A 27,546-nucleotide genomic window follows, 5' to 3' on the forward strand; every position below is an offset into this window, starting at 1 on the left:
TTTATTGTCTGAGTTTATCTTGTGCTTTTATGTAAAATCCTAATCTGCAAACATCACACAAAAGTTGTGGTGTAAAAAGTACAATATTCCTGTGTAAAATGTGTCTCACAAAATGTAAAGCACCTCAGACTGTATTCTACTTAAATACTTACTGTAAGTACAGTATTGCTTCATTTGTTATCCCACCTTTACACAACAGGCCCTGTGCTGAAACAAGAGTCTGGCTTTAGAGTTTTTACACACGTACAGTCTCCCTTAGTGCTGAGCCTGTCACCTTTACAAGTGCTGAAATAATACACGTCTGCATTTACAGCAGACTGCATTTGATTCTAAATCCTTTTGGTTAAATTTGCGGCCTCCTGTTAAGAGGAAGTGGTTGCATGTCATATGACCTGCCTGAGGATGGAGACCTACCTCGCTGATTTCATATCCTGTGGCGACTGCACAGGATTCAAGTTACACAGTTGCAGAAGGAAGTCCTGAAGTTTCCACAGACCCCTCTGTTTCTGCTGAAAATCATAGACTGTCACACCATTTTCTCTCTACTGTATGTGTTCCTTTACAATCAGGGACATTAACATAAACACAAATATCTTTTCTCTGGCTTTTGAAGGTCAGGTGTGGGGTGTTAAATGTCACAGCAAGGTGATCTTACCCACACGCTGCGCACACACGCTGCACACACGCTGCACACACACTGCACACACACAAAAGTAAAGGTGTGATTTTTATCTTTATTCAGACAAGCTTGCATGCACAAAAAAAAGAACAATTCAAGCGCTAATTACAAAAGTGTACAAAACATTTTCCTAAGATTGTGGCGTTGAAATACTTGGCTTCCTTTCTGGTTGCCATGGAAACGACACAGCTGAATAATGTGGTTCTATGGTGTCAAGCGAGCTGTGCACTAGCTACCCACTGAGACACCCCAGCACCTACCAAAACCACACCTGAGTCCCACCGGCTGTACCAAAACCAGTGGTAGGTGCACTTCACTTTGTACGCATTTATTCCCCAGACTTTCTGGTTCACAGGTTTCTTTATAGCTTTATATCACCTGAAAGTGAGCATACCACTATAGAAAAGGAGGTTACTATTCAAGTTTTTGATGATGATAAAAAAAAAAATTACACAACCAAAGGCGCTGAATAAAAAGCTTGTGTTTGTGGGACACTCCCTCACTGCACCAACACAGTCGTCAGAAACACACCTTTTGGTCTTTAACCACTTAAAAATCTTTGCCACTCCTCTGAAATCCTTTCTCTAAACTTGGATTAAAAATCTCTGAGAGGCCCAGTGACAGAGAGGAGAGGGTGGATGGATGGACAACATTGCACACGACTGGAAGAAACAGATAAGGAGGAGATGATGAATCACTGACTGAAGGCTATACGCAGCAGCAGGGCCGTAATCAGCAGGATAGGGCTGGAGGCCAGAGCCCCTGCTCCGTTGAGGCGGTGATTCCCGTAGCTGTGGCTCCTGTGGGGCCCGTTACAGTCGTCACCGAAGCAGCATTCCATCTTGGCCCCAGAGCTGCTGCCGTGAGCTTTGTCGCAGAAAGCCTTGTACGAGCACGACTTCATCACAGTGTCTGGAAAGAGAGGGCGGGTGAGGCTAGCAGACGTTCACAGATTTGTTTTGAAGTGACTGAAGACTGACCACTTGTTTAAACTTGGTGTGAGGCTGAACCCAGTGAACTCTCGCTTTTACTTACCACAGACACATACACACACACACACACACACACACGCATATGGGCATACAGAGTTCTGTGGTTATGAAAAACTGTCATTGATGAAATCTAGCAACAGGACTGGCTACCTTTAAAAAAACAAAGGTTTTGCATTGTGGGTTTTTATACTGACTTCTTCTTTGTCAATAGAAACAGCAAGAGCACTGTTTTAACTGCTACCTCACACGCAGTGGGATGTTAGAGTTATGCTGACCTCTAGCGAAGTTTTTACAATTCAACCAAATCACACTTGTGTTGCATGCTTTCCTTGGTGTGTATTTACTCACTGCTTCCTGTGATGGTGGAGCAGGCGTCAGCGTACTGAGGGCAAGTGGTGGAGCCCTGGCGGTTGCAATCGTCCTCATTGGACGCCACGCACGTGTGACATTTGAGGGCGTGGCCTTTACAGACAGAACAGGAGAGAGCACCTGACTTGAGACTAAGCTTGTATGTTCACAGGTAGGTGTAAGCATGCAGACACACAACCATTATGTTCTCATTAGGTCTTTCAGATCCCTATGCATACACACACACACACACACACACACACACACACACACACACACAAACTAGCTTGCTTACATTGAATAGACTTTATGACTCATTTGTACACAAACAAAGCTGCTACATGTCTCAACAGACTGTTCAATTGCTCTATTGTATACATTTGTCTACTATGCAGGATACATTTATTGTAAACTAAGTAGACATGTGCATCATACGAACATTGCAGGTTTAAATCATGACGTATTTTTATAGAAAATGTCCCACATTGTGCTTGCCCATGTCTGCTTTTAGAGCAGAGAAATCCTGGGTCCTCTGTATCACAGTGCTTCTGTAACCTCTCAGCAATGAATCTTCCAGCTACTTATCAACTAAATCCTTCCCCATGGCTGAAAACCCAAAATCCAGTGTTGGTATCAGTGTTATAGAAACTTACTGTGGCAGGCCAGAGAGATGAGCAGCAGCAGGGCGAGAGCAGTTTTCATGGCAGCTGCTTGATGGGTCACTGTGTCTTCAAGAGTCCAGAGGAAGAGTGGATGAGGTGAGAGGAGGCTTCGATGGAGGGGACACCATGGGTTGAGGTGGAGGAGCAGGGGGTTTAGACAGGGGAAGGTGTCTCAGAGTATTAAGGTCTTATCGTAATCTACATCTATGCTGCACAGCCAGCACCCTGTGGTAATGGACTTAACCAAGCGAGCTTTAACAGGGAGACACAGAAACAGTACAGTGTCATTAAGCTATCAGTCTTGTGAGTACACACACAAGCACAGCTTATTATAGTATTGATTCTACAACACAGTTTTAGTAACTGCAGACCGTTTACATTATGTGGATGCAGAATGAAGCTGAAGCTGCCAAAAAAGGAAATTTTTCACTCACAGCCCCGCCTCAGCCGGGAAGTGTGAGTGTGTTGGTTTGTGTGCATCAGTACCGAGGCTAAAGCTGAGTCCATGACACATACACACAGTAAACAAAACAAACAAGAAAAACTTACTGTAGAAGAAATTATATTTATGTTTATTCAGGCAGATGTACAGAAACCCACTCTGTTAGTCCTCAATGTGTCAACACAAGTGTGAGATTGGCATTTCTAAAGTGGCTAAACAATATTTTCTAAAAATAAAGAAAAACCAGCTGAGTAACAAGAGGTAACATGACATTAGAATGGCACAAATATAAACTGTGGCACACGAGTGGGTTTGTGTCAGAAGTGGATTTACATGGTTTCAGACTTTTACACTTTTTCCAATAGTGACTGACCAAAAATTAGAACTAAATGCTTTGTCAGATTTTCGTGTTTCACTTTCTTTGACCAAATATTGCCTGATTCAGTAGATTTGTACATTTTATTCTGTGTTGTATTGAGGCAAAGAGTAGTTTGCGTTAAGCATTCAATAAACAATGACGTTTGGCTTATTTTGTTAAATGGAATTTTTTTTTCCATTTTCAAAATTTCTTCTGTAGGAAAAGGAAAGTACTGTTTTTTTTTGTTTTTTTTTCAGAAGCAATACCGGCACCATTCCTGAAGTATCCTCACTGATACCCAGTTACTAAGTCACAGCCTCCTAAGTCATTACTAAAGAGCTGTGCTGGACACAACTAGTTTTATTGTTATTATTTTATTTATCAAAATAAACAAGCAAAGAAAAAGATTTATCTGTAGAATAACTACTACACTGCTGCAAATACTCACATCTTCACTGCACATAAGCAACAGGCAAAACCTCTCATAAAGCTGTCAAACTCTTTCATGGTAAGTAGTTTCCTTCATGGTAAATGTGATTAGTTGAAACTCAGTCTGTGACACAGTGATGGTTTTTAACATTTTGCAGCACATCTTAGAACAGTTTAAAATATATTCATCCGGAATCTTTAGTCACTATGTTTTTCCATAACACAGGATGGTTAATGTAAAGTGGTGGTTTATTTTGCTCACTCTTTACACTTCAGGATAAAGTTGTCTTGTGACTTTGTGGATTGGACAAGATACTGCCACAAAGTTTATACAATCACAGGAAAGTCTATGATTGTCAGATTATTATACTTCTCTATGACTGATAAATATTCTTCAGCTACTTGAATTGTCCAGAATCCCACGTGTCCCAAATGCTGTGAATTATTTGTAGCTTTAGTTTCACTGTCATGTGGTCTAGACTCATTCTGGTTTCAGAGTCCCTCCTGAACAAACCAAGGCCACCGAGGACTACTGTTCTTCCTCAAACAATCCCAAATCCTTTTCTCCAGCTCTTTTGCAGAGGGACTTTTACCCTGACCTCATTCTGCCCCACACAACACCCTTGAGCTTTGCTCTTTCAGAGTAAAATCCTTGTCTATGTAATAGAAAAATAATTTTTTTGGATTGTTGGTTTAATATAAAACAATCCTTGTCAAAGCACATTGAAATATACTGTATGCCTAAATGCAACTCTAAAACAACCCCCGGCAGCATGATGTCATCTAGTTGGAGGAGCTGCTGGGAATTTAGCTGTTAAGCTGCTGGGAATTTAAGTGAGTCACGAGCAGGCTGTTGCTCACAGGCATGATGGACAAAAGCACGAGAGGTCCAGGTGGCCTCATAATGGGCGAAAATGCATACAAAACAACGTGACCACATACATGTACATGTACAGAACTGTCTTGATTCTGGTCACAAGTAGTGCAATTGTAGTATACAGGACGTTACTTTAGACATCTGTACATAAGCAGTCTCTGTGATGCAGGGCTGGCAGAGGGTATGAGAACTGCTTCTTGGCTGGGGGGCATGCACAGGGTGTCACTGTTAGGCAGGACCGGAGGGACGGTAGTGGCCGATTCACAGGTGTGTCTCTCAGTCTATTCTTCCCATTTTGGCAATCAGCTCATCACAGATCTTGGTGAGTTCCTCAATCTCTTGGTTCTGTGAAACCAATAACCAAAGGTTGAATAATTACATTTAATACATCTCTATATACGAAATTACAAGGCCTAATATGTATAAACATATGCCGTATCGTGTATTATTGTGAGCTAAAGGTTTCATGCAAGGTGGAGGAGGATGCCTGTTACCTTCTGCTGCAGAGCTTGTTCCAGAGACTCATTCTTCATCTGCTCCTTCCGCAGACTGGCGGTCAGCGCCATGTTCTCTGAACTCGCTTTTGTACGCACTTGAGCGATCTCCTCATTGGCCCTGAGATATGTGGAATGAGGGGAATTAACATACATTTTATGTAACAGCACCCAAACCCTTAAAAGTATTTCATTTGAAACAACTGACTTGACAGGAAAATTGAATTTCCTTTCAGTCTCTACATACTTGTCTAGTTTCTCCTCAGCATGGAGTTTAAGTGTCTGGTATCTCTGCTCCTCCTGCTTGACTCTGGCCAGATACTCCTGAGCACACTTCTTCAGCACTTCTTCGTTCTGTACGAGGAAACAGAGAACAACCACAGTGTTATTCGTCTATCACCCTTACACAGAGAGAAAGCGGATACAACACTGTCTATCATTGCATTATCCTTATATTTGTCTTGTCAAGTAAAATAATGAGTGTCTTAAACATTGTAGGATCTTCTCCCTCTAATCTTTCAGAATTCCTGAACTTGAACACATTTACTCTTGGAAGCTGCCCAATATATCCACCACAGCTTTCTGTTTGCCCACGTGCAGCTGCTCTAAACCAGCTGTGGGTTAACTGGAAGCCAGGATTTAGGGGTAAACTTCTTTAATGGAGGTTTTTTTTACTGCAACAGTTGTTGCGTAAGAGAACTGTGTGTTATTCACTGAGGGCCAGATGTATCTAGTGACCTTCAATGTAAATCCCTGCTGCTCTCCCCTCTAGGCGACCACTGCCCCTAATCATCATTTTGACCTTAATCCTCTTATAGCCCTCCACTTTGTGCTACTGTCAGCTCATCACCTCAGCACCAGAAACAGACACTTTCCTCGATAATATTCTAGTGTGAACTTGTCCTATGACCCCTTACTTTCTTAAAGCCCTCCAGGGTGCTCTTCATATTTTCATAACGCCGAAACAGATCAGAGAGAGAGCGCTCAACGGAGTTCAGGTCTGCTAGAGCGGCTTCCTTCTCCGTCGTCACAATGCGCAAAGCCTTCTGGGAACTCTGGTTGTTGCGCTGCTCGTCCTCTGAGAGTATTGAAGAAGAAAAATGGGGTGCAAAATAACTTATTTCTTGTATTCAGTCTGGTCACCATGATTGCATGACACATTGGATTAAACACATGAACACTACTCACCGATCATCTGAGCGATTGTCTTCTCATATTCTGCAACAATCTTCCTGTAATAACACAAAATGCATGATGAGTCTTAACTCATGACAGACACGTGGGTCTTACACCCATGGCATGCACTAATACTTTCAATACAGTTTAAAACACCCAAAGCCTTCATTATTTGACTTTTTTTGAGATACAAAAAAGGGATGCGAGTAACATCTTGCAAAGAATAAAAATCCCCTCTGTACCACTTCATTGTGTTACGATTTCAGTCCACCAAAACCTCACATGACCACCCTCAAAGTCAATCAACGATGGTCTCCATGTTAGCATGTAAAAGGCATGCAGAAACATGTTTTCTAACCTCATCTCTGTGACTTCTTGTTTGCTGCCCTCGTACTTTTTCTTCCACTCGTTGGCTTCCACCTCTTTAGTGATGATCTAAAAAGAGCATCGTTTACTGTGAGCAGAAATCCTTGCTTAACACTTAAAATGATCCACTTAGGCGAAAACAAACACCCTGATGACATATTTCATGTTGGATGAGTGTGCTAAATGTGTGTACCTCCTCTCTAATGAGGGCGAGAACGGCCTGTTTTTCTGCCTCACTGATGCAGATGGAATCCAGGACCTGACTTCCTGTTTTCTCCATTTCACTTCCCTCTGACTTGTTCTTCAGCTTGCATGAGTTCTCACACTGCTAGGGGTAGAAGGAAATCAGTTATGTCAACCACTGTCTTTTATTGTACATCCAGTAGTATAATGAGGGGAAGCCCAACTAAACTTTGCAAGAATTTAAAAGGTATTTATGACAAAAACACATCAATTTTGGCAAGTATAATTCACTAATACTTTGATTAAACTATATCTTTTACACAAAACTTTACATTTTATATTTTTCGAAGAAAAGAAATCGAATATTTTTCATCTCTTCGTTGGGTTGTTGTTTAATATTGCATCTTTTGATATTTGTTTGGCATTCTTATATTGCAAAATATACTACCGTTTCTTTCATAAGTACAAAATGCTTATTTTTCTGCGCAGCAAATAATTTCTTCTGGGAAACGGGAACGCCAATATACTCCAGGTGCTCAGAAAAAGCCAAAGCAAAACCTTTCATGTAACTAGCTATATGTTGTATCACCAATTAGTTATAGAATACAGATTAGTGGAAGAAAGAAACAAAATGGAACATATAGTTCTACAATAAACTGCAAATTATGACTTAATAATTTAACACAGATTCATAGCTGCCAATTCTACTTCAAGACTTATTGATCAGTTTTGTCTTAATACAACAAAATAAAACAATACTGAGACCACACTGATGATCTAAGAGTATTTTCCACACTTGAAAGCTCTCTGACATGTTATGTTATACTGAACATATTATATTTCTCTCTCTGTCTCTGTAGGCCTGCTCTGTCCTCCTCTCTTATAATTTTTCTTCACTCTCTCAAACTTCTCTCATTCTCATTTTCTAACCACATACCCCTCTTGCCTTTCAATCGGCGTTCTTACACATCTCAATCCTTCTTCTTCTCCTCTGCCTCTCTCTCCTCTCTCATTTTGCCCTTCCCTGGATTACGACAGTCATTTTCTAATCTCCTGAATGATAATCTAAATCCATCTGTCACCTGAGTCCATGAACATGGTGGCAGATATTAAGGACCTCCTGCTGTCCTACGGCACAATGGAGTCAACATATCTGACAGGCGCTCATACTGGAGCTCAAGATAAAATGCTTATGACTTTAAAAACAAAACTGGAGAGTGTATCACATCATCAAATCACAGCGCACTTTATCAGCACAATTGTTCATTTACTGTGGAAATCTGGAAATTCAAATATTATATGATGATGATGATGATGAAAAAGTACAAAAAGCTGAACTTAATGTGCCAATATTACCATTACAGTGACAATCTGTTACAATTTAGTTTAACTAACAAAAGAATGCTTCACCGCCACCTTGTGGTCACTGGTGGCATCATGTTGCTTTTATTGATTCGATGAAAAATGTTAGAGAGTACGTGCATGAGAGCGTACCACAATGACGATAAATAAATTGACTGTGTATGAGCCTGGCACAGCACATGTAGGGAAATGGACATGAATGATTCATTGTGAATTTACTTACCACGGAGCAGCAGTCATCGGGTGTTGATGTCACACGGCAGTCTTGAACTGGAAGAAAGCGACATGAGTTAAAAAGAGTTTGGGCAGTACAATTAAAAGTATTACAATATTTTTCCTAAAGTATTTCTCATGAGAAATATATCACTACTATGTGCTCATGGTCACTGCAAAAAAATCAAGTATTAAAATGTGAAAATCCATTTTCTCAGCCCACAGGAAAAAACAGGATCACTTATGATCACTAATAAACTCTACTGGCAGTTTGTTTTTCACTATAGTTATTAGCCACAACAATCCTAATGACTGGTTAAGACATTTGTTGCAGAATCAGGTTTCCGTGTGTGTAATGTCATTTTTAAATACAGACTATGGTAGTGTTATTTTCATATCTCAAACTTATACAAATGTCAGCTCAGTACATCTTGGAGAATTGCCTTTAATAAATAAAAAACAATAAAAAACCCATCGTGCCTTTAAAAATAAACCACTGCACTTGATGATCTGTAACAGCCAGTACCTGAAGCTGTGTCCCATGCAGCCTGAAGGCACCTGTGTGACCATACAATCTGGATATGTTTCAATCACACCAAAACAGTTCTCCTCAAACAGGCACAAACATACAGTACTGTGATGGTGCTCATGACCCACACAGTCACATGTTTCAATGCAGTGCAAAATGATGTTTAAAGTCAATGATTAATATTGTGTGTGTCTGTAACAGTAAGGCAAAGATAACCTTATCACTGTCCAGTATTGATTGAGGGAAGCTGAAGCATGCTGTCTAAACTTTAGCATCAAGTTATCTGATCTCTGTACAGTAGAGTCCCTCACTGAGCTTGTTAATAAATGAGCCACATTAAAGAAAACTGACTTGAACATACCCCAATCAGACGTCAACTGGCAAACTTTATGCAACAATACATTCTCCATGTCATACAATTTAATACAATGTCCTACACAGAGTACACACTCACAAAATGTACCATATGGGCTTCACAGACAGCAACACCTGCACACACTTTCCCACAATAGACAACCACTTCCATGCATTCAGGCAATGCACACCAGTTGGGCAGTTTTGGTCAAAGGTCATGGGAAAGCTGTCCAAGATCCTCAACCTCAGCATCCCCCTATCCCCCGCTCCATTGAGGGTGATCTCTCTTCACTTACAATCCCAAACTTTCATATTAATGGATTAAAGGTTCAGTGTGTGAATTGAAGTGGCATCTAGTGGTGAGGGTTGCGAATTGCAACCAATGGCATGGTCACCGCTCATCCCTCACTTTCCAAGCGCGTAGGAGAAGCTATGGTGGCAGACAAGCTTTGTCGGCTCTTGTGCAAAATAATATGTGCAGTCCTCCATTTGTCCAAATGTCACCTCTCTTCTTACTTATAATAATAAACCAGATGACGACTAATAGTACTACTACTACTACTACAACAACTACTTCTCCCTTCTTTTTATTAATACGTATTCAACGTAGTGACAAAACCCGCTCTGTAGAGCAGTTTGTCTGTTTGAGCTACAGAAATATGGTGGCTCAACATGGCAACTTCAATATAAGGAGACCCGTTGTGTATGTAGACGGAAATGGCTCATTCTAAGGTATTAAAAACATAACGGTTCATTATGTAAGGTCTTTAAACAACACTAAAAAGCATAGTTATGTATATTGTATTGCACTGCTGTCAATAGATCCTCCTAAATATTACGCACTGAACCTTTAACTGTGGCCGGGAAAATCATATTACTCAACTGGAAAAACAGAACAAAATCATTGGTTCAATCTTTTAATGGACCACGAAAACCTAGAAACTCACATCATCCCTATAGGACAATCTGATCCCATTACACAACATCTCCTTTCTTGCAGTTCATCCAGAGCTGATTCTTCTCTGCACCACCTCACTCACTCAAATATTTACATCCAGAATATGACCAAAAAAAAGCTCCAAATAACAAAAAAACAGAATATACTTGTTCAACACCTTTTATTTGTTTTTGTGCTTTGGTTGTTGACCGCCTGTGGTTAAGAATAAAAGAAAACCTGAACTATTCACTACAGTGTCAGTGTGTACTATAACTGGGTGGCTCTAAGACATGTTCTCAGACATGTAAGCATGAGCAAAACATTAAAATAAATCTTTACTGGTCCTTTTACTCACCGCTTTCGTCCTTGTCTGGTTTGACACCACTGCTCGCCAACTTCTCCTCATCTGTGGCGTGGTCTCCATGATGGTCGTCCTTTAACACAAGCACAATCAACTCCACTGACACTTTTCAAGACCTAATACTACCACAAGTCCGATGTTTTTAAAAACCTGAACAGTGGACACATTATCAACTCTTACCTGTGTGCTGAAGTCCTTTTGAATTGGCTGGTTCTGCTTCAATTTACAGGAGTTCCTGAGTATGAAGGTCAATAACAACATCAACATCAACACTAGCCAGATCATATCTCTGTATGTGTGTACATGTGGGAAGGAGTAATGATGAGAAGAGAAAGCAGGAGAGACAGAAAGCCTTACAAAGCCAGACCTCATTGCTGTGCTCTGTGTGTGTGCTGAGTTTGCATGCTCTGCTAAAAGTGCTGAATTACGCAGAAGAAAAAGCAGATTAATGGAAGAGATTGTTGCCAAATTGAAATAAGAGCAACAACAGTTGCAGAAGCATTAGAGGGAATTAAAGGGTTTCCACTTTTTTTACTTTGTTAATCTAATCCGTACATTTTTTTTACCACCTTCACTTGGAAAATTTAGGTCAGGTGGATGACATAGCAGGCTGTGGAGTGAGCCTGGACTTGGATTTAAGAACAGCAACGACTGAGGTTACAAAGACACACACGTCTGCACACACAGTTATACAGTACTTACAACAAAACACAGAGGAAATGGACTTGCTCAGCAGTCCTGATGCCACACAAAGAGGGAAACAGAATGACAGGTTTGGAAGGAAAAGGAAGGAAAGACATAGGAGAGGATGGGATAGGGGTTAGGTAAAACACAAGTTGAGGGTTATTATAGTAAACAACAATACTAAGTTTTCGGTTAAACTTTAAACCTTGCTAAAAACAAAATATTGAAAGTACAGTGAAATTAAGATCTCTAAACTTCTAAACCAAAATTTTCCTATTGGAAAGGTATTCATAAAGAAATAAAGAAAATATGTGGAATAAAGGTTGATTGCTCTTTTTATACATTATTATCTGGGCATAATCCTGGACACATTCATGCCTCAGGATCAATATCTAAAATGCTTTGGGTGCTAAGAAAGAAAGCCGATGCCGATATTTAGACAGCAGGTTTTCTGCTTTTGGTGGTACAAGCATTTTCTATCCTGCTGTGTTGACATCTGACTTTAAAAACATGTGCCCCGTGTGAGGCACAAACTCACGACCTTCAGATTGTGCAACTGACATGCTGCCTACTGCGCCAATGAGGCACAAAAGGGTGTGGATTGTGATTCAGATGCCAATACCAGCATCAATATTTAGAGAGCCCATATACAATGCCGATATCAGACAAAAGAAAGTCTTGTATAATTCCATCATTCCATGCAGAGTATAATTTAATATACATGGCTATCTTAGTTAGTAACATGTATAAGATGGAATTTGTATTAACAAAATAGAAAAATACATAGGGTTATGCTGTAGATGTCAGATCAAGACTGGTGTTTAAGAGAGAGTGGGTTACAATTTGTCAGAAGTGAAATTATTCAACTGCATTATTCTGTACATTTTAACAATGTAAATTTATCTCAAAATGCCAGATATTGGCCCGATTAATCGGCTGACAGGTCGGTCACTACAATGAAATATTAATAAAGTGCAAATAGTAATCAGTGTTGAATGTATGTGCATGGATAAGTGTCAGATGTTCATGTGGTTATAATTTTAGTCAGTAATAAATGTGTGAATGAGATTTACACTGGATAGAGTGAAACAGATAAGCAGGAGTGATCCTGGACCTTTTTTCTTTGTGAGCTGTATGTTTCATCTTTATGCAGATCTACTGGCACTATGCTTTTGGGTGTATGTACAAGCAATGTCGAGCCTGTTATGTTGTCATCTGACTTTAAAACAGCTGCCCCGTGTGAGGCTCGAACTCACGACCTTCAGATTATGAGACTGACGCACTGCCTACTGCGCCAACGAGGCCTGGACGAACACACATTGTGATTCAGATGAATTGTCACAGTTGCAACTGTGGCGCAACTTGATTTTTGAAACTTATACCTACTGTGCCAACGAGGTAGTAGGAGCTCTTCTCACACATCAAAGGTGAGCAATAACCATAATCACTACATATTGCAAAGATAATCACTGTTGAATGTGTGTGCGGTATGTCATCAGATAGTTAGGCTTGATGAAACACGAGACAAACGAGCAGGAGTGATGCTGAACTTATTTCAATATAAGCTACACGTTGTGGATAGAATTACTTGGATATTTATGCTAATCCACTGGGCTTTTTGCTGCATGTACAAGCAGTCTGTTGTCTAACTTTAAAACACCTGCCCCGTGGGAGGCACAAACTCACAACCTTCAGATTACGAGACTGTCACGCTGCCTACTGTGCCAACGAGGCCTGAAAACCTGTATAATGTGATGTGGATAAATTTTGTCACAGTCTTAACTGTGGCGTAACTTGATTTTTTTAAACATCTGCCTACTGTGCCAACGAGGCAGTTGATATTGGCCAATGAAGATTATCTCAAAATAACAGATACTGGTCTAACACTACCTGCAACTTCCAATAAAATGTATAGTAAAATGTATATATGTAAAATAAACTGTATAGAGAAATTGAACTGTATCTTAAGACTGTGATAGGGTACACTAATTTAAAAACATTTACTATATACACCATTTATATTGGCCTATAAGATGTTGTATATTGTATTGTAAGTATTGTATAAAATGTATGTATAAAACTACTCATTTAGCTGACAAATATAAATAAAAATAAACTAATCTCAGTGCACATTGTAATACAAGGACAGTGATGTCACTTCATCAAATCTGATCACCTTTGTGCACGTAACTGAACTTGCCAACCCGTGATGATTGTTCTAACATCACGAGTTACTGTAAGTATTTCTTTGGCTGTATATATCAGAAAAAGCCAAAGATTCTAATTATTCTGATGGTTTTTTTAACTTGGAGAAAATAAAGATATGAATCATAATTCTTCTTTAGCAGGAACCTGACTGAAAAACACCACAAGACGGCATTGTTTGACACCATTCAAAGAACATTTTCTGTCAGCAAACATAACATAGTTGGTAAAAATTATGCCATGAAGCTATAAACACAGAAAAACTGCCCTAAATTATCACCTGTGGAATAATGCAAGCATATTAAAAACAAATGATCCTGAAAACATAAATAAAAATTAAACTGAAATTCTAAAACAAAATGATAAAATGCAATTCAAAACATTAAAAACTTTAACAATGATGGCGTGGAATAAACGGATGTGCATGAGAGAAACAACAGCTGATAGAACTGAAGACACAGAACAGGCCAACATAGTTGATTAAACACTTTGATCACTTCAGGTTCATTGTGAACCATAAGAAAGTATTCACTAATGTTTCCTGAGGCCATAAAAGAGAGAGCTGTGTCCAGCTTGAAAATCTGTGAGTAATATTAGTTCAGTTTCAGCAAATGACTGACTAAAGAGGACTGGCCTTTGTTTATGTTTGTCTTCAAAGTTTTACTCACGTTATAATTGTGTTGCTGGTCTCACAGGTCAGTTTTGTGTTCGACGGCACAGTGTCAGAGTTCATGTTGCCATTAAGCAAGTCAGGGTCCACACAGATGTCATGACAGCGGATCAAATTTGAGTCTGGGCTGGAATCAGACGTCGCCGGAGCCTCGTCGTCCACCTCAGAAGGATCGGGTCTGTTTAGTGGGGAGAGGACAGACAGGGAGGGGGGTCGGAGTGCTTGAGGCTGGGGGAGGGTGTTGGATGGGGAGAGGCCCTGTCCAGGACTGGGTCTGCTGCTGAAGGTCAGGTTGAGGTTCTGATCCAAACCAAAACTGCTGTCGTTAGGTGAGGAGCCAGTGAGGTTGTTCTGTGAGTTAACCTCTTGGGGTGAAACTGGGCCTACATTCTGGTTGGAGTTCCTGTCCAGAAATTGGTTTGTAACATCAGGAAGACCTGTGAAAAGGGAAGAAAACCAAGTAAGGTGCTTGACCTTGAAGAGCTATAAAAGGGATCACAAGAATCCTGAATTGAATTTTGAAATTGAGCATAAATAAAATCAGCATCAGTGTCACATAAGACCTTTTAGAGGATCTGGTCAACAGTTTAACAAGAGAATTTTGGACCACTTGTAAACAATGCGGGGGGGGTTTTCTAAGGCAGGTGAAGACAGAGTTGCAACAGTTGAGACAGGAAGAATAAATATAATCTCAACTTTAGACACAACAGGCCTGAGTTTCACCATGTTTCAGAGTCTGTGACACCTTTCAGATAGAAAATTTAATAGGAAAGAAAAGCGAGACCTTGACAAGGTTGGCTGATGCCGAAACAAGAATTTGATGACTAAAAGTTATTTAGGTGTTTTTCTCTGCTGTTAATTTTTTTTTTACCTTAAACCTGAAACAACAGTTTGTTGTGCACTTGGGGGCAGCAGAGACAAGTTGTGAACAAACAGTGACATGTCATCACCTTTAAATTTCATATGATAAATGTGTTAACAAATAGTTAGCTTATTTACACATCGAGCAGTTACGTGTGTGTCTGTCTGCTATTTGGTGCTGAGCAGGTAGTGTACACTAGGTTTTTCTGTAGGTTCATCACTGCGAGCGACACCTTTCACATTGAAACATTGTTTTCACATTGCCATTTGTTAGCCTAATATAAAAATATAGATTATAGCTTTAGATTATAGCTTTAATGGGACAGGAGGGTTAAACAAGATTCATAATTGAATATCATCTGCATAGCAGTGATAGAAGATAACTTTAAAATCACTTATTATCTTCCCAAAGGGAAGGATATACCAGGACAGAACCTCAGGGCACACCACAAAACAGAATTTCAGATGAGGACACAGAGTTACCACACCAACTGAAAAACTCTTATCAGAAAGGTAGAAGGAAAAGCAGATCTTAATCCTTACTTCAACATCTATATCCTAAAAGAGTAAAACCTAACATCCCCATCCTGTGGCTACTTAATGACTTTATCTGTCATTCAGGGATTTAAACTTAAAGGGATGGCCTCTCCTTCTCCTGATAAAACACTTAAAATGGCTGCTGGCTTCCTCTCAAAGCACTTCACATCCTGTGTCCTCGTACATCCCGTTAACAGCTAGCTAATGACCACAGCAGCACGAAGATCCACGTTGAGTCAAACTGTTGCTGAAACACAGGACTCCCTGTTACTGAAAAATACACCCACACAAACTGTAAAACTCACACAACTACACAGAATAATAAAACTGAAACTCCTGTATTCTCTGGTATTTCGTCTCAATGAATGAAGTCATTGTGGTTTCACCTTGGGTGTGTAACAGCTCCTCACATCGTTTGTCATGACTGACAGCCTATCAGTGTGTGACTTATTACATCATGCGTTCATCCAATGAATGCCTTAATAAGTTTATGTAAGCTTCTGCTCAAAATCTGGGTACTTTCAAACACACACACACACACACACACACACACACCCTTCAGAGACAGGGAACAGATGTAGAGGAACCACACCCAGTCATGTAGAGTACACACCACCACGTGGCCTAGCAACAAAAACAACATCAGGCTTTATTACACTTTCACAACTCGATGAAAAAGAGGAAAAGGAGGCAGAGAGGGAAGTGAGAGACAAACGCATTATATGCAGTTGGACAAAAAGCTGTCTAAGGTTTCAGCTATGTCCTGATTCTACAGTACATACAGTTAGATTGTGGCCTGTGGTTGTACTCATGAAGAGAACAGCGATTCCCCGCTGAACTGTTAAGAGTCTAATTATAGTGAACAAGAATATCAGTTTCTCCACACAGTTGATCTTTTATTTATGAGACTAACTCAGATTTTTTACAGTGCATGTGACTGGTTTAGCATGAAAAGGAGACTGTTATTGTCTGCAAACTAGACTAAATAATAAACACATTCATGTCTCTGTTATTATCTGGCACAGCATTCCAAATGCTATGATTAAAACATGTCTAATTTCAGCTAGCCGAGTCATCCAAAACACACAGGCCAATTTCATGCTAATACATGTTCAAGTCATGTTTCAAATCAGTTACTTTAATGAAAGCTGATGGAGAAGCAGAGTTTGCAAACACAAACAATACAATAACATCATTTGTTTCAGCACAGAAGATGCTCCCCAGATTATCTACTACCATGGTAACGCGTGGAACCCCTGCCTGTGTGGGTGAAATCAGGGCAGAAGGGAGGGGAGGTGTGACGAGGGGGCTATTGATTGGACAACAGTGGGCCTCTTGGGCAGCTTCAAACAGGCCACATCTATCAGCCAATTTTACAAGTCTGTGCCTAACGGGAGACAGTTCATTTACATTTTTTATTAATTTAATGCACAATTCAACTGCATTATTCTGTACATTTTAACAATGTAAGTTTAACGCTAGCCAGTAATGGTTTTAGATTAGATTTGCTGTCATTTAGGATGATAAATCGGCCTCGTGAGTGCAGGTATTGGCAGATACCAGTTATCTCAAAATGCCAGATATTGGCCCGATTAATCGGCTGACAGGTCGGTCACTACAATGAAATTTTAATAAAGTGCAAATAGTAATCAGTGTTGAATGTATGTGCATGGATAAGTGTCAGATGTTCATGTGGTTATAATTTTAGTCAGTAATGAATGTGTGAATGAGACTTACACTGGATAGAGTGAAACAGATAAGCAGGAGTGATCCTGGACCTTTTTTCTTTGTGAGCTGTATGTTTCATCTTTATGCAGATCTACTGGCACTATGCTTTTGGGTGTATGTACAAGCAGTGTCGAGCCTGTTATGTTGTCATCTGACTTTAAAACATCTGCCCCGTGTGAGGCTCGAACTCACGACCTTCAGATTATGAGACTGACGCGCTGCCTACTGCGCCAACGAGGCCTGAAAACACATCCATTGTGATTCAGATGAATTGTCACAGTTGCAACTGTAGAGCAACTTGATTTTTGAAATGTCTGCCTACTGTGCCAACGAGGTGTTCTGTAGCTCTTCTGTAACTTCTGTAACTTGACATCGGAAACAACAATTTGTCACGGTCAATAGACTGTGTATCTGCACAACAAAATGCTCACACAAAGGCTATAATCATCCTTAGATGCTTTGTCTCATGACATGACAAAAGAGGGATCTCACAGGTCAAAGGAAATACAAGACTAAGATTATTAATACAACAAAGAAATAGTGGTCAACCTGGTTTTTCAATAGTCAATGCCAATGCCAGTATTTAGAGAGCCGATCTATAATACCGATATCAAAACAAAGAAAAGTCATGTATAATTCCATTATTCCATGCAGAGTACAATCTAATATATGGTTATCTTAGCCAGTAATGTGTTTTTTATTAATTAATGAAGTAGAAAAATACATTGATTTATGTTGTAGATTACAGAATGTGACTGGTGTTTAGGGGAGAGTGGGGTTCGGTTTGTCAAAAGTCAGAATCAACCAACTACATTATTCAGTGTAACAATATCTATTTAACGCTAGCCAGTAATGATTTTAGATTTGATCTGCTGTCATTTAAGATGATATATTGGCCTTGTCAGGGCAAGTATTGGCCAATGCAGATTAACTCAAAATGCTAGACATCGGCCCGATTAATTGGTCCATCACAAATTCTCACAAAAAAAAATTCCGAAACCTTCCTTAGTGTGGTGATGTGATGTATAGGGATACTCCAGGACATTGTGACATCACTGTTGGGTTTGATTACAGGGGCAACAAAGCCCATTGTTGACCAAACCCAACAACGCCCCCCTAGTGATGCTGCTTTGGTCTATAAGATTTATGTGATCAGAGAATTAAAGAAAGTAAACAAGATTATCAAACTGAAGAAAAACTCTGTCTGCTTTCGGTCTGTGCTGCAGACACAGTCGGTGCCAGATCAGTATTGGGGCAAGCTACTCAAGCTGAGCCATCTCACCTGTGTACTTGGAGTTGTCCAGTTGGCTCAGTAGCTTCACAACACCTGGAGACTCCGCTTCTGGAGTCTCAAAGGACCCCTCTGAGTCTGAACTGTGGAGAAAAAGAGAGAGAGAGACAAACATACAGAGAGAAGGCAAGAGAGAGGTCAGAGCTTGACTGTGTGGCAAGTTATCTGGAACTAAAGATGAAATCTCCAGTTTGAATTGAAAATGCGAAACTGACAAGCACGATCCAAAAAAAATTACTTATTAAGTGATTTGGAGCATGTGACAAAACAAATCACATTTGCTGGTTTAAAGCTATAAAAATGCTTCACAAACAGCAACCTACTGTCTTTGAGAACAGAGAGGCATTGAAAATGCTGATCAGTCTAAATAACTACATATAACTGCTACAAACAGCTACCGAATGATCTACATATAACAATGAAGGCCCTGTGTTGGCTTTCCAATATTCTTAAAGTGACATTTAAACAACAGATCCCAGAGATCAAAGAAGCTCAGAATAAACAAGCTTTATTTGATAGGAAGTCAGAGGATGGGAGAGGAGAGGAAGTCCCACAAGCGCACCTGCATCCTATGCACCTCAATAAGGACACACTGTGTCCCACAAGACTTATTCAGACACACAGACACACACACTTGTGTACACACACAGAGTCTTTTGGTCTGCTGTGTCAGCTGCCTAGACACCAGCCCAAATTTATTTCCAAACTGTGGAGAGACAAAATGGAAGGGAGAGACAGGGAGAGTGAGAGCGTATGTGGTTGTGTGTACCCATTCCCAGCCACTTGTACACACATCAAAACGTCCGCTCTCTAATGAAAAACAGCACATGAGTGAACAAAGCTCTCAGTGCCAATACCCAACCACACTCTATCTCTGATACCAGTTCACACACATCCATTGACACACTCTGGAGCTCTATTCACCACCCAGAGCTAATATACATAACCCACCCCCCACCCTGCACACTCACACACACACACACACACTGGATCACATCACACTGATGGCCCCAACGCCTGCGATCTTGGATTGTTACTTGGAAACTAGAAATGTACAGAAAAAGAATCAAGAGCTTTGGAAACTGTGGTTTCCTCCCCCACTTCCCCCGACTTTCAGCAACTGTTGCCCCAACTGCCAAACAGCCTTCAGACACACTCAACAACACACATAAAAACAGGAGTAGACAGTCAGACCGTCGGCATTTGGTGTCTCATAAAGAAACAGGATGGTGCACACAAAGCAGGGCCTCACAAAACAGTAGCTAGAGTGTCTGTATTTTGGCTAAGAATCTCTTCTGCATCAGTAACAGCATGGCCCGGCCACTGGGATCCAAAGCATAGAAAAGAATCTGAGAGAATCTATTCTATGTGTGTGTGTATGTATCCACCACCTGTCCGTATGACTCAGGGGAATCTGCAGTAATCACACAAACACCCACACATGCACACAATCAATCATGTGCTGTTTAAATGGAAGCAAAGAAAATCACAATTTCTTTTCCAGATAGTCTTTCTTTTAATTTGTTATACAGTTCCACCTGTAAACCAACTGTCTCTCTCTCTGTCTCTCTCTCACACACACACACACAAACATTGTGGCCTAGCCTTCTTACTTGTCCTCTCGGCCATCCTTGGATCTAGGCTGCCCCTCGTCCCCGGCGACCCCAGTCACTGCTGACCATGTCCATTTGGCCCACTGGACCGGAGACAACCAGGACATCCCTGCACCTCGTCGAGTCTTAAACCTGCTGCCACCTCCAAAATCTAACTAGTTAACTTCCTCTTCCTCTGGATTAGCTTAGATTGTCACTGCTGTCAGTCCGGTTCAGCAATGTTCCACAGTCCTCTTTGCAACAGCAAAAAGGTGACTCTCCAAAAGAAGCTGTCGATCTGTCTTCTTGCCTCTCTCCCTCCTAATGTCGGTGTCTGCCCCCTCTTGCTTTCTATATGGCTTGCTCACTTCCTCCTCTTGCTTAGCCGCTCAGTTTTCCCATCCTGCTCTTCTGCATTGTTGACGCTCGTGAGAGGGAAACGTGTCTCTGTCTTTCTGTTGCTGCTTTGCTCTCCACAGCACTGACTCACACAGCCCAGATTACTGTAGCATCAGTAGTCACTCCTCTCTCTCTCTCTCTGTTCCCCTCCCCTCTCCCTCTCCGTCTGGGTGGACGATCAGCTGGTTAACAGACATCGGCTCGCTCTGCTCCTGCATGTTTGCTAATTTGCTCACTCCCACTCAGGAGTTTGCCTCTCCCCTCCCCGATTCTTTCAGTGTTTGTCGATTGTGGGGGAAGAGAGGGGGCAGGGGAGAGGCAATGCTTCCTGTTTTAAGAGGCAAAGAAGCATCTGGTTTTCTGAGAAAGACAGACGACCAGACGTTTGTGTCTTCAAGAAAGAGGAGATGAAAAGAGAACAGGGGAAGAAAGGCAGGAAACGATGAAGCCAAAAGTAAAATTTAAAAGATGTAAGATGAGTTTGGATTGGAGATACAACTCAGTGTATCCTGTAACTCATATCATTGCAATGTCCCTAAAACTATAAAGTAAAATGCAGTAAAGCCTTAACTCTTTTCAACAGCTTTCCAGGAATGCTACATCCTTTAGGATTAATGTTGCTTTGAAACAGCTATTATGTCTTGCCTTACATCTGTCATGTAATTTATCTGACTGACATGCGACTTGCCGACATGGTTGGGCAGCCCACAATGAGTCTGAAAGGCAATTTGAGTTGTTAATGGTTTGTTTACTTGGCAGCTCCCACCAGAGGCAGTGGATAACTGTGATTGTGACACATTGTCCCATGGTGAATAATAGGAGAGAAGAGCTGAAAGTTGGGAGGACTAACAATGTACCATGTATACAGTATGTACTATAAATCCACCCAGACAGATAACATCTGAACCCAAAATGTAGCTGTTAATGGTGTGTGACGGAACCTACACAGGATCTATTGTTCGCTCAAAATATCCAGGCCAGGCAGCAAACAAATCAATACTGCAAACCTAGATTCTACAGTGAACAGAAAAGTAATTTGGATAAAAGCTCTCATCGCTGCTCACACACACTTTCACACATGTACCTCTGAGGCTGCTCATGGATGGCTTATGTAACTCCCGGCTTTCACATTTATACATCTCCCTCTCACACACACGCACATGAGACGTGTTCTTTGAATAAAACATGGACCATGACTAATCTAATAAGGGGAGGATGGTTCAACCAGTGTAAAAAAAAGGGTCAACAGGGAAAGATAAAAAGGAAGTAGCAGAGATGCTTTTCTCGTCATTTGCACTTTGAAGTTCCTTTCCTGCTGTTTACTGCTCACATGTGACAAACAGGGAAAGAAAGGCAGAAGCTCTACCACAGAGACAGGCAGGCAGAAAGATGAACACATGCACGAACACACTCAAAAATAATGTCACACACTGGTGAACACAGAGAAAGAGACTCTGTTCAATCTGTGATGGCTGGACTGAAAAATGGAGCAGATGGAAAACAGCATTAATTAAAAATGGGGAGTGAGACGCAGAGAGATAACAAGGATGTTTTGAAAACTGAGTAGGAAGGTAAAGAAATTTGGGGCAGGAATCTGAAAAACTCTGTTGCTTTTCTAAAACATTCCTGACATTGTCTCCTTTACCTCCTTTGTTTACTTATCAGTACATCTGAGAGGACAAACATGTCTGTTTTGTAGAGGACATGAGCTGCCCAAAGCAAACAAACCCCATTGAGAAGCACACAGATGTAATGGACGTCCTGTGTTGCACAAACTGTTTACGCTGCTACACCGTGAAGTAGTAAACTCATCTCTGGACATACAATAACACACAGAAAAGTCACGTTTTTATACAGACAGACAGACAACATGCGACAGTGGACAGAGTGGGGATATGCCTGACCCTTTCACTGTCAGAGACATGAACCATAGACAGAGAAGAAAGAGAAAAACAGAAAGAGGCAAAATAAGCATCTCTTATGTAATACACGGAAACCACAAAGAGCACACAGTGAAACAGTGGCAAACCCACACATACAGTCCACCCATATGTGATTTAGAGCTGCCATCTTAGCACACAGAGACTTGTAAGGTTCAGGCATGGACACCACACACACTGAACACCGGCTATTGTGTATCTTTGCTGTAATCCAGCAAGAATCCACGTGCTTAATCATCACTTACATTTTGACTGATAGCAGCATGTGTGGTTATGGGCTAAGAATAAATCAGCAATGATAAAAATGTCTGTGAGCTACAAGAGAGGTGGTTTGATATTGGATGAGATAACTATGTGTGTGTGCACACTGAAAGGGAATTAGAGAAGCTTCTCAACTATCACAAGCTGTTTATCTCTGCTCTCAATCCCTGCATGATGACAGAAGGTTATGAATCAGACATTTTGTATAGCACCACCATAAGGTCAACATTTGATGGGATTAGAACAGTCTCATTGAGTATTTACAAACAAATGTCAAGATACGTAACTCACAAAACACAGCTCACAAATAAATGCGGAGTGATTTGTATCTGTAAATCTGGATCTGTTCCTCTAATTTACAACTTGTATATAATCATTGTTATGTCAACTTTTTGAACGGACAAAAAAAGTAATGGAAAAAACGGAAATATATTGGTGAATCTCCACCTATTCGTGTGGATTCTTCTGAGACTGTTCTTTAGCACTGTTTGTGTTGCACTAAAACCGAAAGTGCAGAGAAGACCAAGCCTTTCCAGTAGATGGCAGTAATTCAACATTTATGGATGCCAACCACTGTGAACGGTCTCTGGTTAAACTGAACAGAAAGCTGATATGGCAGCTAAAAAGGCACTGAAGATGTGAATACATATACATTATCAAGACAAACATAACAGTTGTGTGGTAGAAAAGTGGGGACAAATAAAAGGCATCACTAAAGAAAAAACATTGTTATTTATAACAATAGATAGAATAGAGATAGAAGGTACACAGTTGTTAGGACTGTGGCAGCCGCGAGTTAGCTAGCCATGTGGCTGCTGCCCTTTGCAGACAGGCAACTAGTGTAAGCACTTGTTTTGGTGTTCTTCTTCTTCTTCTGTTTAGCTTAACAGCAGTTGGCATCCATAAATGTTGCATTACTGTCATCTGCTGAAAAGGCATGTTGATGTTAGCATTAAGCTCAAAGCGCACTGTGCCTAAGTATAGACTCACAGAGCGACTAGCATGGCTGTCTGACTATTTTAGTTTTGTTTGTTCACAGACATTGAATCATCCTCCAGCACCACCATCAGGACAACTTGAATACAATAAAACTCTTGACCTAATGGTTGGATTTTCATGGAAAGTGATGAGTATCTTTTGGATACTAGATGTTTTCCTCCTCATTTGCCAAAATGTCAACTTTCTATATGAAGTATTTAGTAACCTAATGGGCAGACTGCCCTGACATTTACTGAGTACACTCAAGCCCCCAGGAGAATAAGCCATTTTGATTTTTAATGTCCTTACATTCATCCTCTCCTGCTCCATGAAGACAAATTTAAAATGGTTATACCAAGTAGAACTGCTTAGAATAACACAGTCATCAGTATGTTGTCTGTCCATGTTTTCATATTGCGGTGTGTAATTGCAGCTTTCATTCTTTTAATTTTAGACTTGGGAACTAACCCTGTTTCAATTATAAGTCACTTTCAAAGAAAAAAGTTTTTTTTTTTTTTTTAATGTTTCTACTTCAATCATTTATAAAGGCAACTTGCAACATGTTAGTATTGAAAATATAAGTGCTCATGCTCATGTGTCTACACTCAAATGGCTGTAAAATCAGTATTAACTATCCCAGTTATACAGTTTGTTATAGATTTGTCAAAAATCAGACCCTTGACCTCTCTGACTGAAATTCTTCAGGCGTTGTTGAAAAACATATGATGCATTAGACCTTTAAAATAAAATCCTGTATGTCATTACTTTTAAAGGTAAAGCATCCATGTTGCCATACAATAACTTTATCAAGAGACAACCTGCAAGATTAGTGTCTTAATGTGGCAATACATTCAGTGCATAAGGGAGTCCAACAACAAAATAGTTTTATTGTTTGTGGGATCTGGTCACAAGATGAGAAACAAACACTACATATCATCTGTCTCAAAGCATCTAATCTGAACAGAAAAATATTGCTAGGTCATAGCTGCCAGCTTGTTCTATGATATGGCTCCATCTAGTGGTCATTATTGGACTCTCACCCAGATTCCTCACATAAATAAAACAAAATAACATTAAAAAAGACGAGCAACATCAGATTCAGCCACCCTGTTAGTGATACAATGCCAGGATGAACAAGCAAAGAAGACAAAACAAGCTGAGGGAAGAATAGATGTGAAAGAGAACACGAGGGAGATACATAACAGGTTTGATGTCACCTTTGGGACCTTAAATAAAGTTGACATGATCAGGTTTCACCATGGCAACCATATGTCACAAGTGTATCAACCATATGTCACCAGTGTATTGCACTATGAAAGCATGCATATAGACACCACACACACTCCCACACACAACAGGTAGGGGTAATGAACGTAGTGCTGCTGATGATATTTATCATCTTTTGTTTATTTTTATTCTATTCAGCATTATCAAGGACACAGCAGGCTCACAGAGATAAAACTGAATAGATGTGCTTTTGGGAGGCACAGCTGTGTATACATCCCTGTTATCACTGCATCTTAAATACAGAACGCCCCATTAGCTGCAATCAGAGCAGAAGACTAACAGGGAGTGAACTGAGCCGAAGCACTCACCATGCTACAGTTTACTAGAATAACTTAACTGACAGTGGCTTGATAAAACAAAAAGAGAAAGAATGAGTGAACAAGAAAGGAAGAGAGGAGGGGTTCACCCGAGAGGAATCATGTACAGACATCAACTGAGCTATATTGTTCATGGCTACACAAGGGACACAAGAGCACACAATTCCCAGACAATAGTGCATGTACATTGCACACATGCACGCACAGAGCAGTGAGACATCACGCCCTCCCCTCCACCACTGTTCTACTTTATGATGTTTCCATTCATTTTCTTTGCCTTTTAAATCCAATTCTACTAGATTTAACTTCCATTTAAAAGTCCAAAAGCTTTCATAGCGGTGCAATTCAAACACATAGATAATAACATCATCGATAAAATTAAGTGAGGATTTTCAGTCATTAACTTCAGCATTATTCAGCAGTGAGCTTCACTTTCATACTGGCAAGTCTAGTCATTGTAGGCTTATGCATAATTAAAATGTACATCTTCAGATTTTGTGCCTGTCTTCATGTATTCATAATGTGTGTCTCTAAAGATGAGACAAGTTTTTCAGCCCACACTGGCCTAAATTCGTACCACTACAGCAAGAATTGAGCTCCAAATGCAGGTCAGTCTCTTCCCAAATGAGGGACTTTCTGGATGTTCAGGGGTTTTGGAGAACAGGAAGTTCACTGCACATCAAAGATGTTCTAGTTAAGACATAAAACAGATGATTAAGCCAACTAAAATTAGACCAGAAGCTGAAAACGATCCCACGGCACTGGTTGGCTTCCCAGTTTTTTTCCCACGGGGAGGACCCCAACCCCCATCTGCCTTAACACAAACACAGATGAATGCAGGCTTTTAAAAATGGAGATATAAAGCATCACTGGGATCAGCTGGGAGGACATAGTGAAAGGGCTCACTTTCTGCTACAAAGGATTAGAGAAAAAAAGAAGAGGGAGCGTGGCGGTTAAGTGCTTTTAAGCTCTGACGAATGCCTCAGTTACAACATCTTCAGGCTTCAGACAGCTGCAGTTCATACATCACACAGTACTTTATGGATGTCAAACACACTGCATGAACACGGCAGGAAGCAGTGGTACCCGCTCAAACAGAAAGAAACTGTACAGCTTGTATGATTAAAATACCACTTTAAAATCAGGGTCACAGCTACATAATTAATAGCAGGAATTATCTCTTCTGCTGTTGTTACTACAAAAGCTGCTGCTAAAATGTCAAAACCAACGAAAAGAAGGCTTGTACACTGCCTTCATTTTAGGCATGTGACCTGATCAGCTCATGCTCATTACGTTAGCCTCTCTGCTAATGTCATCAGCTTTCCCACTCTGTCTCTTCCCTCAGATTTGAATATCTAAATAGTATTCAAAACTGTACAACAGGAGAGGCTGTGTAACGTGCAGCCAGATGGAAGGAAGCATCAAGGTCTCAGCACTGCCCTTCAACCCTTTATCTCCCACTCCTCTTCCCCTCCCCAATACAGAAGCACTGAGTTCATACAAACAAGACAACAAAAACTCAAGTATCAAAGGGCGAAATCGATCTGCTGTCCATGATCAATTCACTCAGCTTTTTTGGAACGTCTCTGACTGTTTAGGTTTCCCTTTGTCATCAAGACCTTTGCAGACAAAAACATACAAACAATGAAGCATCTTGTCTTACATGCTGCTCTTCTTCCGCGGAGAGCTGACGGAGCCCTTCCTGTGCTGGCTGAGGGAGCCCCCCATGGCAACGGCCGAGTCCCTTTTTCTCAGGTTTATCCCAGATGCTGCGTATGTCCTCTTCACCTCCCAAGGTTCACCTCTGCCTCTCCTCCAGACAGCTTGGCTCAACGGCAGAGCCCCACACTACACTGCATATCATCACCGACTTGTTATTATTTAACCAACCGATCCTTGTCTTTTTCTCTTTCGCGGTCTCTGCTGATGCTGTACAGTCTAAATGCTCAGGAGTAGCCTACTACTGATCACACATGAATAGCTCTGCTGACAGTCCCGCCTCCTCGCTCCACTTCTCCTTAACCCCCCAAATCT

At 40.7% G+C, this 27,546-nt stretch overlaps 1 protein-coding gene and 1 non-coding gene across 5 annotated transcripts; both read right to left on the reverse strand.

Annotated features, from left to right (window-relative positions):
* Window positions 1–3,226: 3,226 nt before the first annotated feature.
* Window positions 3,227–27,466, reverse strand: LOC119891262 (transforming acidic coiled-coil-containing protein 1-like). 4 transcript variants are annotated; one of them, XM_038702717.1, is made up of 13 exons: window positions 27,176–27,466; window positions 18,730–18,821; window positions 14,320–14,758; window positions 10,943–10,997; window positions 10,757–10,835; window positions 8,592–8,638; window positions 7,017–7,148; window positions 6,816–6,892; window positions 6,470–6,513; window positions 6,199–6,359; window positions 5,529–5,635; window positions 5,282–5,402; window positions 3,227–5,132 (listed from the first exon to the last, which is right to left on the reverse strand). In XM_038702717.1, exons 1-13 carry the CDS (start codon window positions 27,238–27,240, stop codon window positions 5,064–5,066), a joined length of 1,488 nt encoding a protein of 495 aa, XP_038558645.1. In that variant the 5' UTR covers window positions 27,241–27,466; the 3' UTR covers window positions 3,227–5,063. The 4 variants fall into 4 exon arrangements, with proteins under 4 accessions (XP_038558645.1, XP_038558644.1, XP_038558643.1 ...); XM_038702716.1 differs by having other exon boundaries at window positions 7,017–7,151; window positions 27,176–27,465; XM_038702715.1 differs by lacking the exon at window positions 27,176–27,466 and adding an exon at window positions 20,352–20,913.
* On the reverse strand, window positions 17,615–17,687 carry trnam-cau. The gene has a single exon. It is a non-coding gene; the product is annotated as a tRNA-Met (tRNA).
* Window positions 27,467–27,546: the final 80 nt, after the last annotated feature.

The sequence above is a fragment of the Micropterus salmoides genome, unplaced genomic scaffold (genome assembly GCF_014851395.1).
Source record: "Micropterus salmoides isolate LMB-PRFRI ecotype aquatic unplaced genomic scaffold, ASM1485139v1 Ms_hic_scaffold_7, whole genome shotgun sequence".
Lineage (NCBI taxonomy): Eukaryota > Metazoa > Chordata > Actinopteri > Centrarchiformes > Centrarchidae > Micropterus > Micropterus salmoides.

What these genes read in the sequence shown, in the direction of transcription:
- LOC119891262 (XM_038702714.1), bottom strand. Translation starts at nt 20,458, where the DNA reads ATGTCCTGGTTGTCTCCGGTCCAGTGGGCCAAATGGACATGGTCAGCA. An exon ending in CCCTGGAGGGCTTTAAGAAA is followed by an intron (nt 5,636 to 6,198) that starts GTAAGGGGTCAT and finishes TTCCTCGTACAG; the next exon opens with AACGAAGAAGTGCTGAAGAA. An exon ending in GCTGAGGAGAAACTAGACAA is followed by an intron (nt 5,403 to 5,528) that starts GTATGTAGAGAC and finishes CACATATCTCAG; the next exon opens with GGCCAATGAGGAGATCGCTC.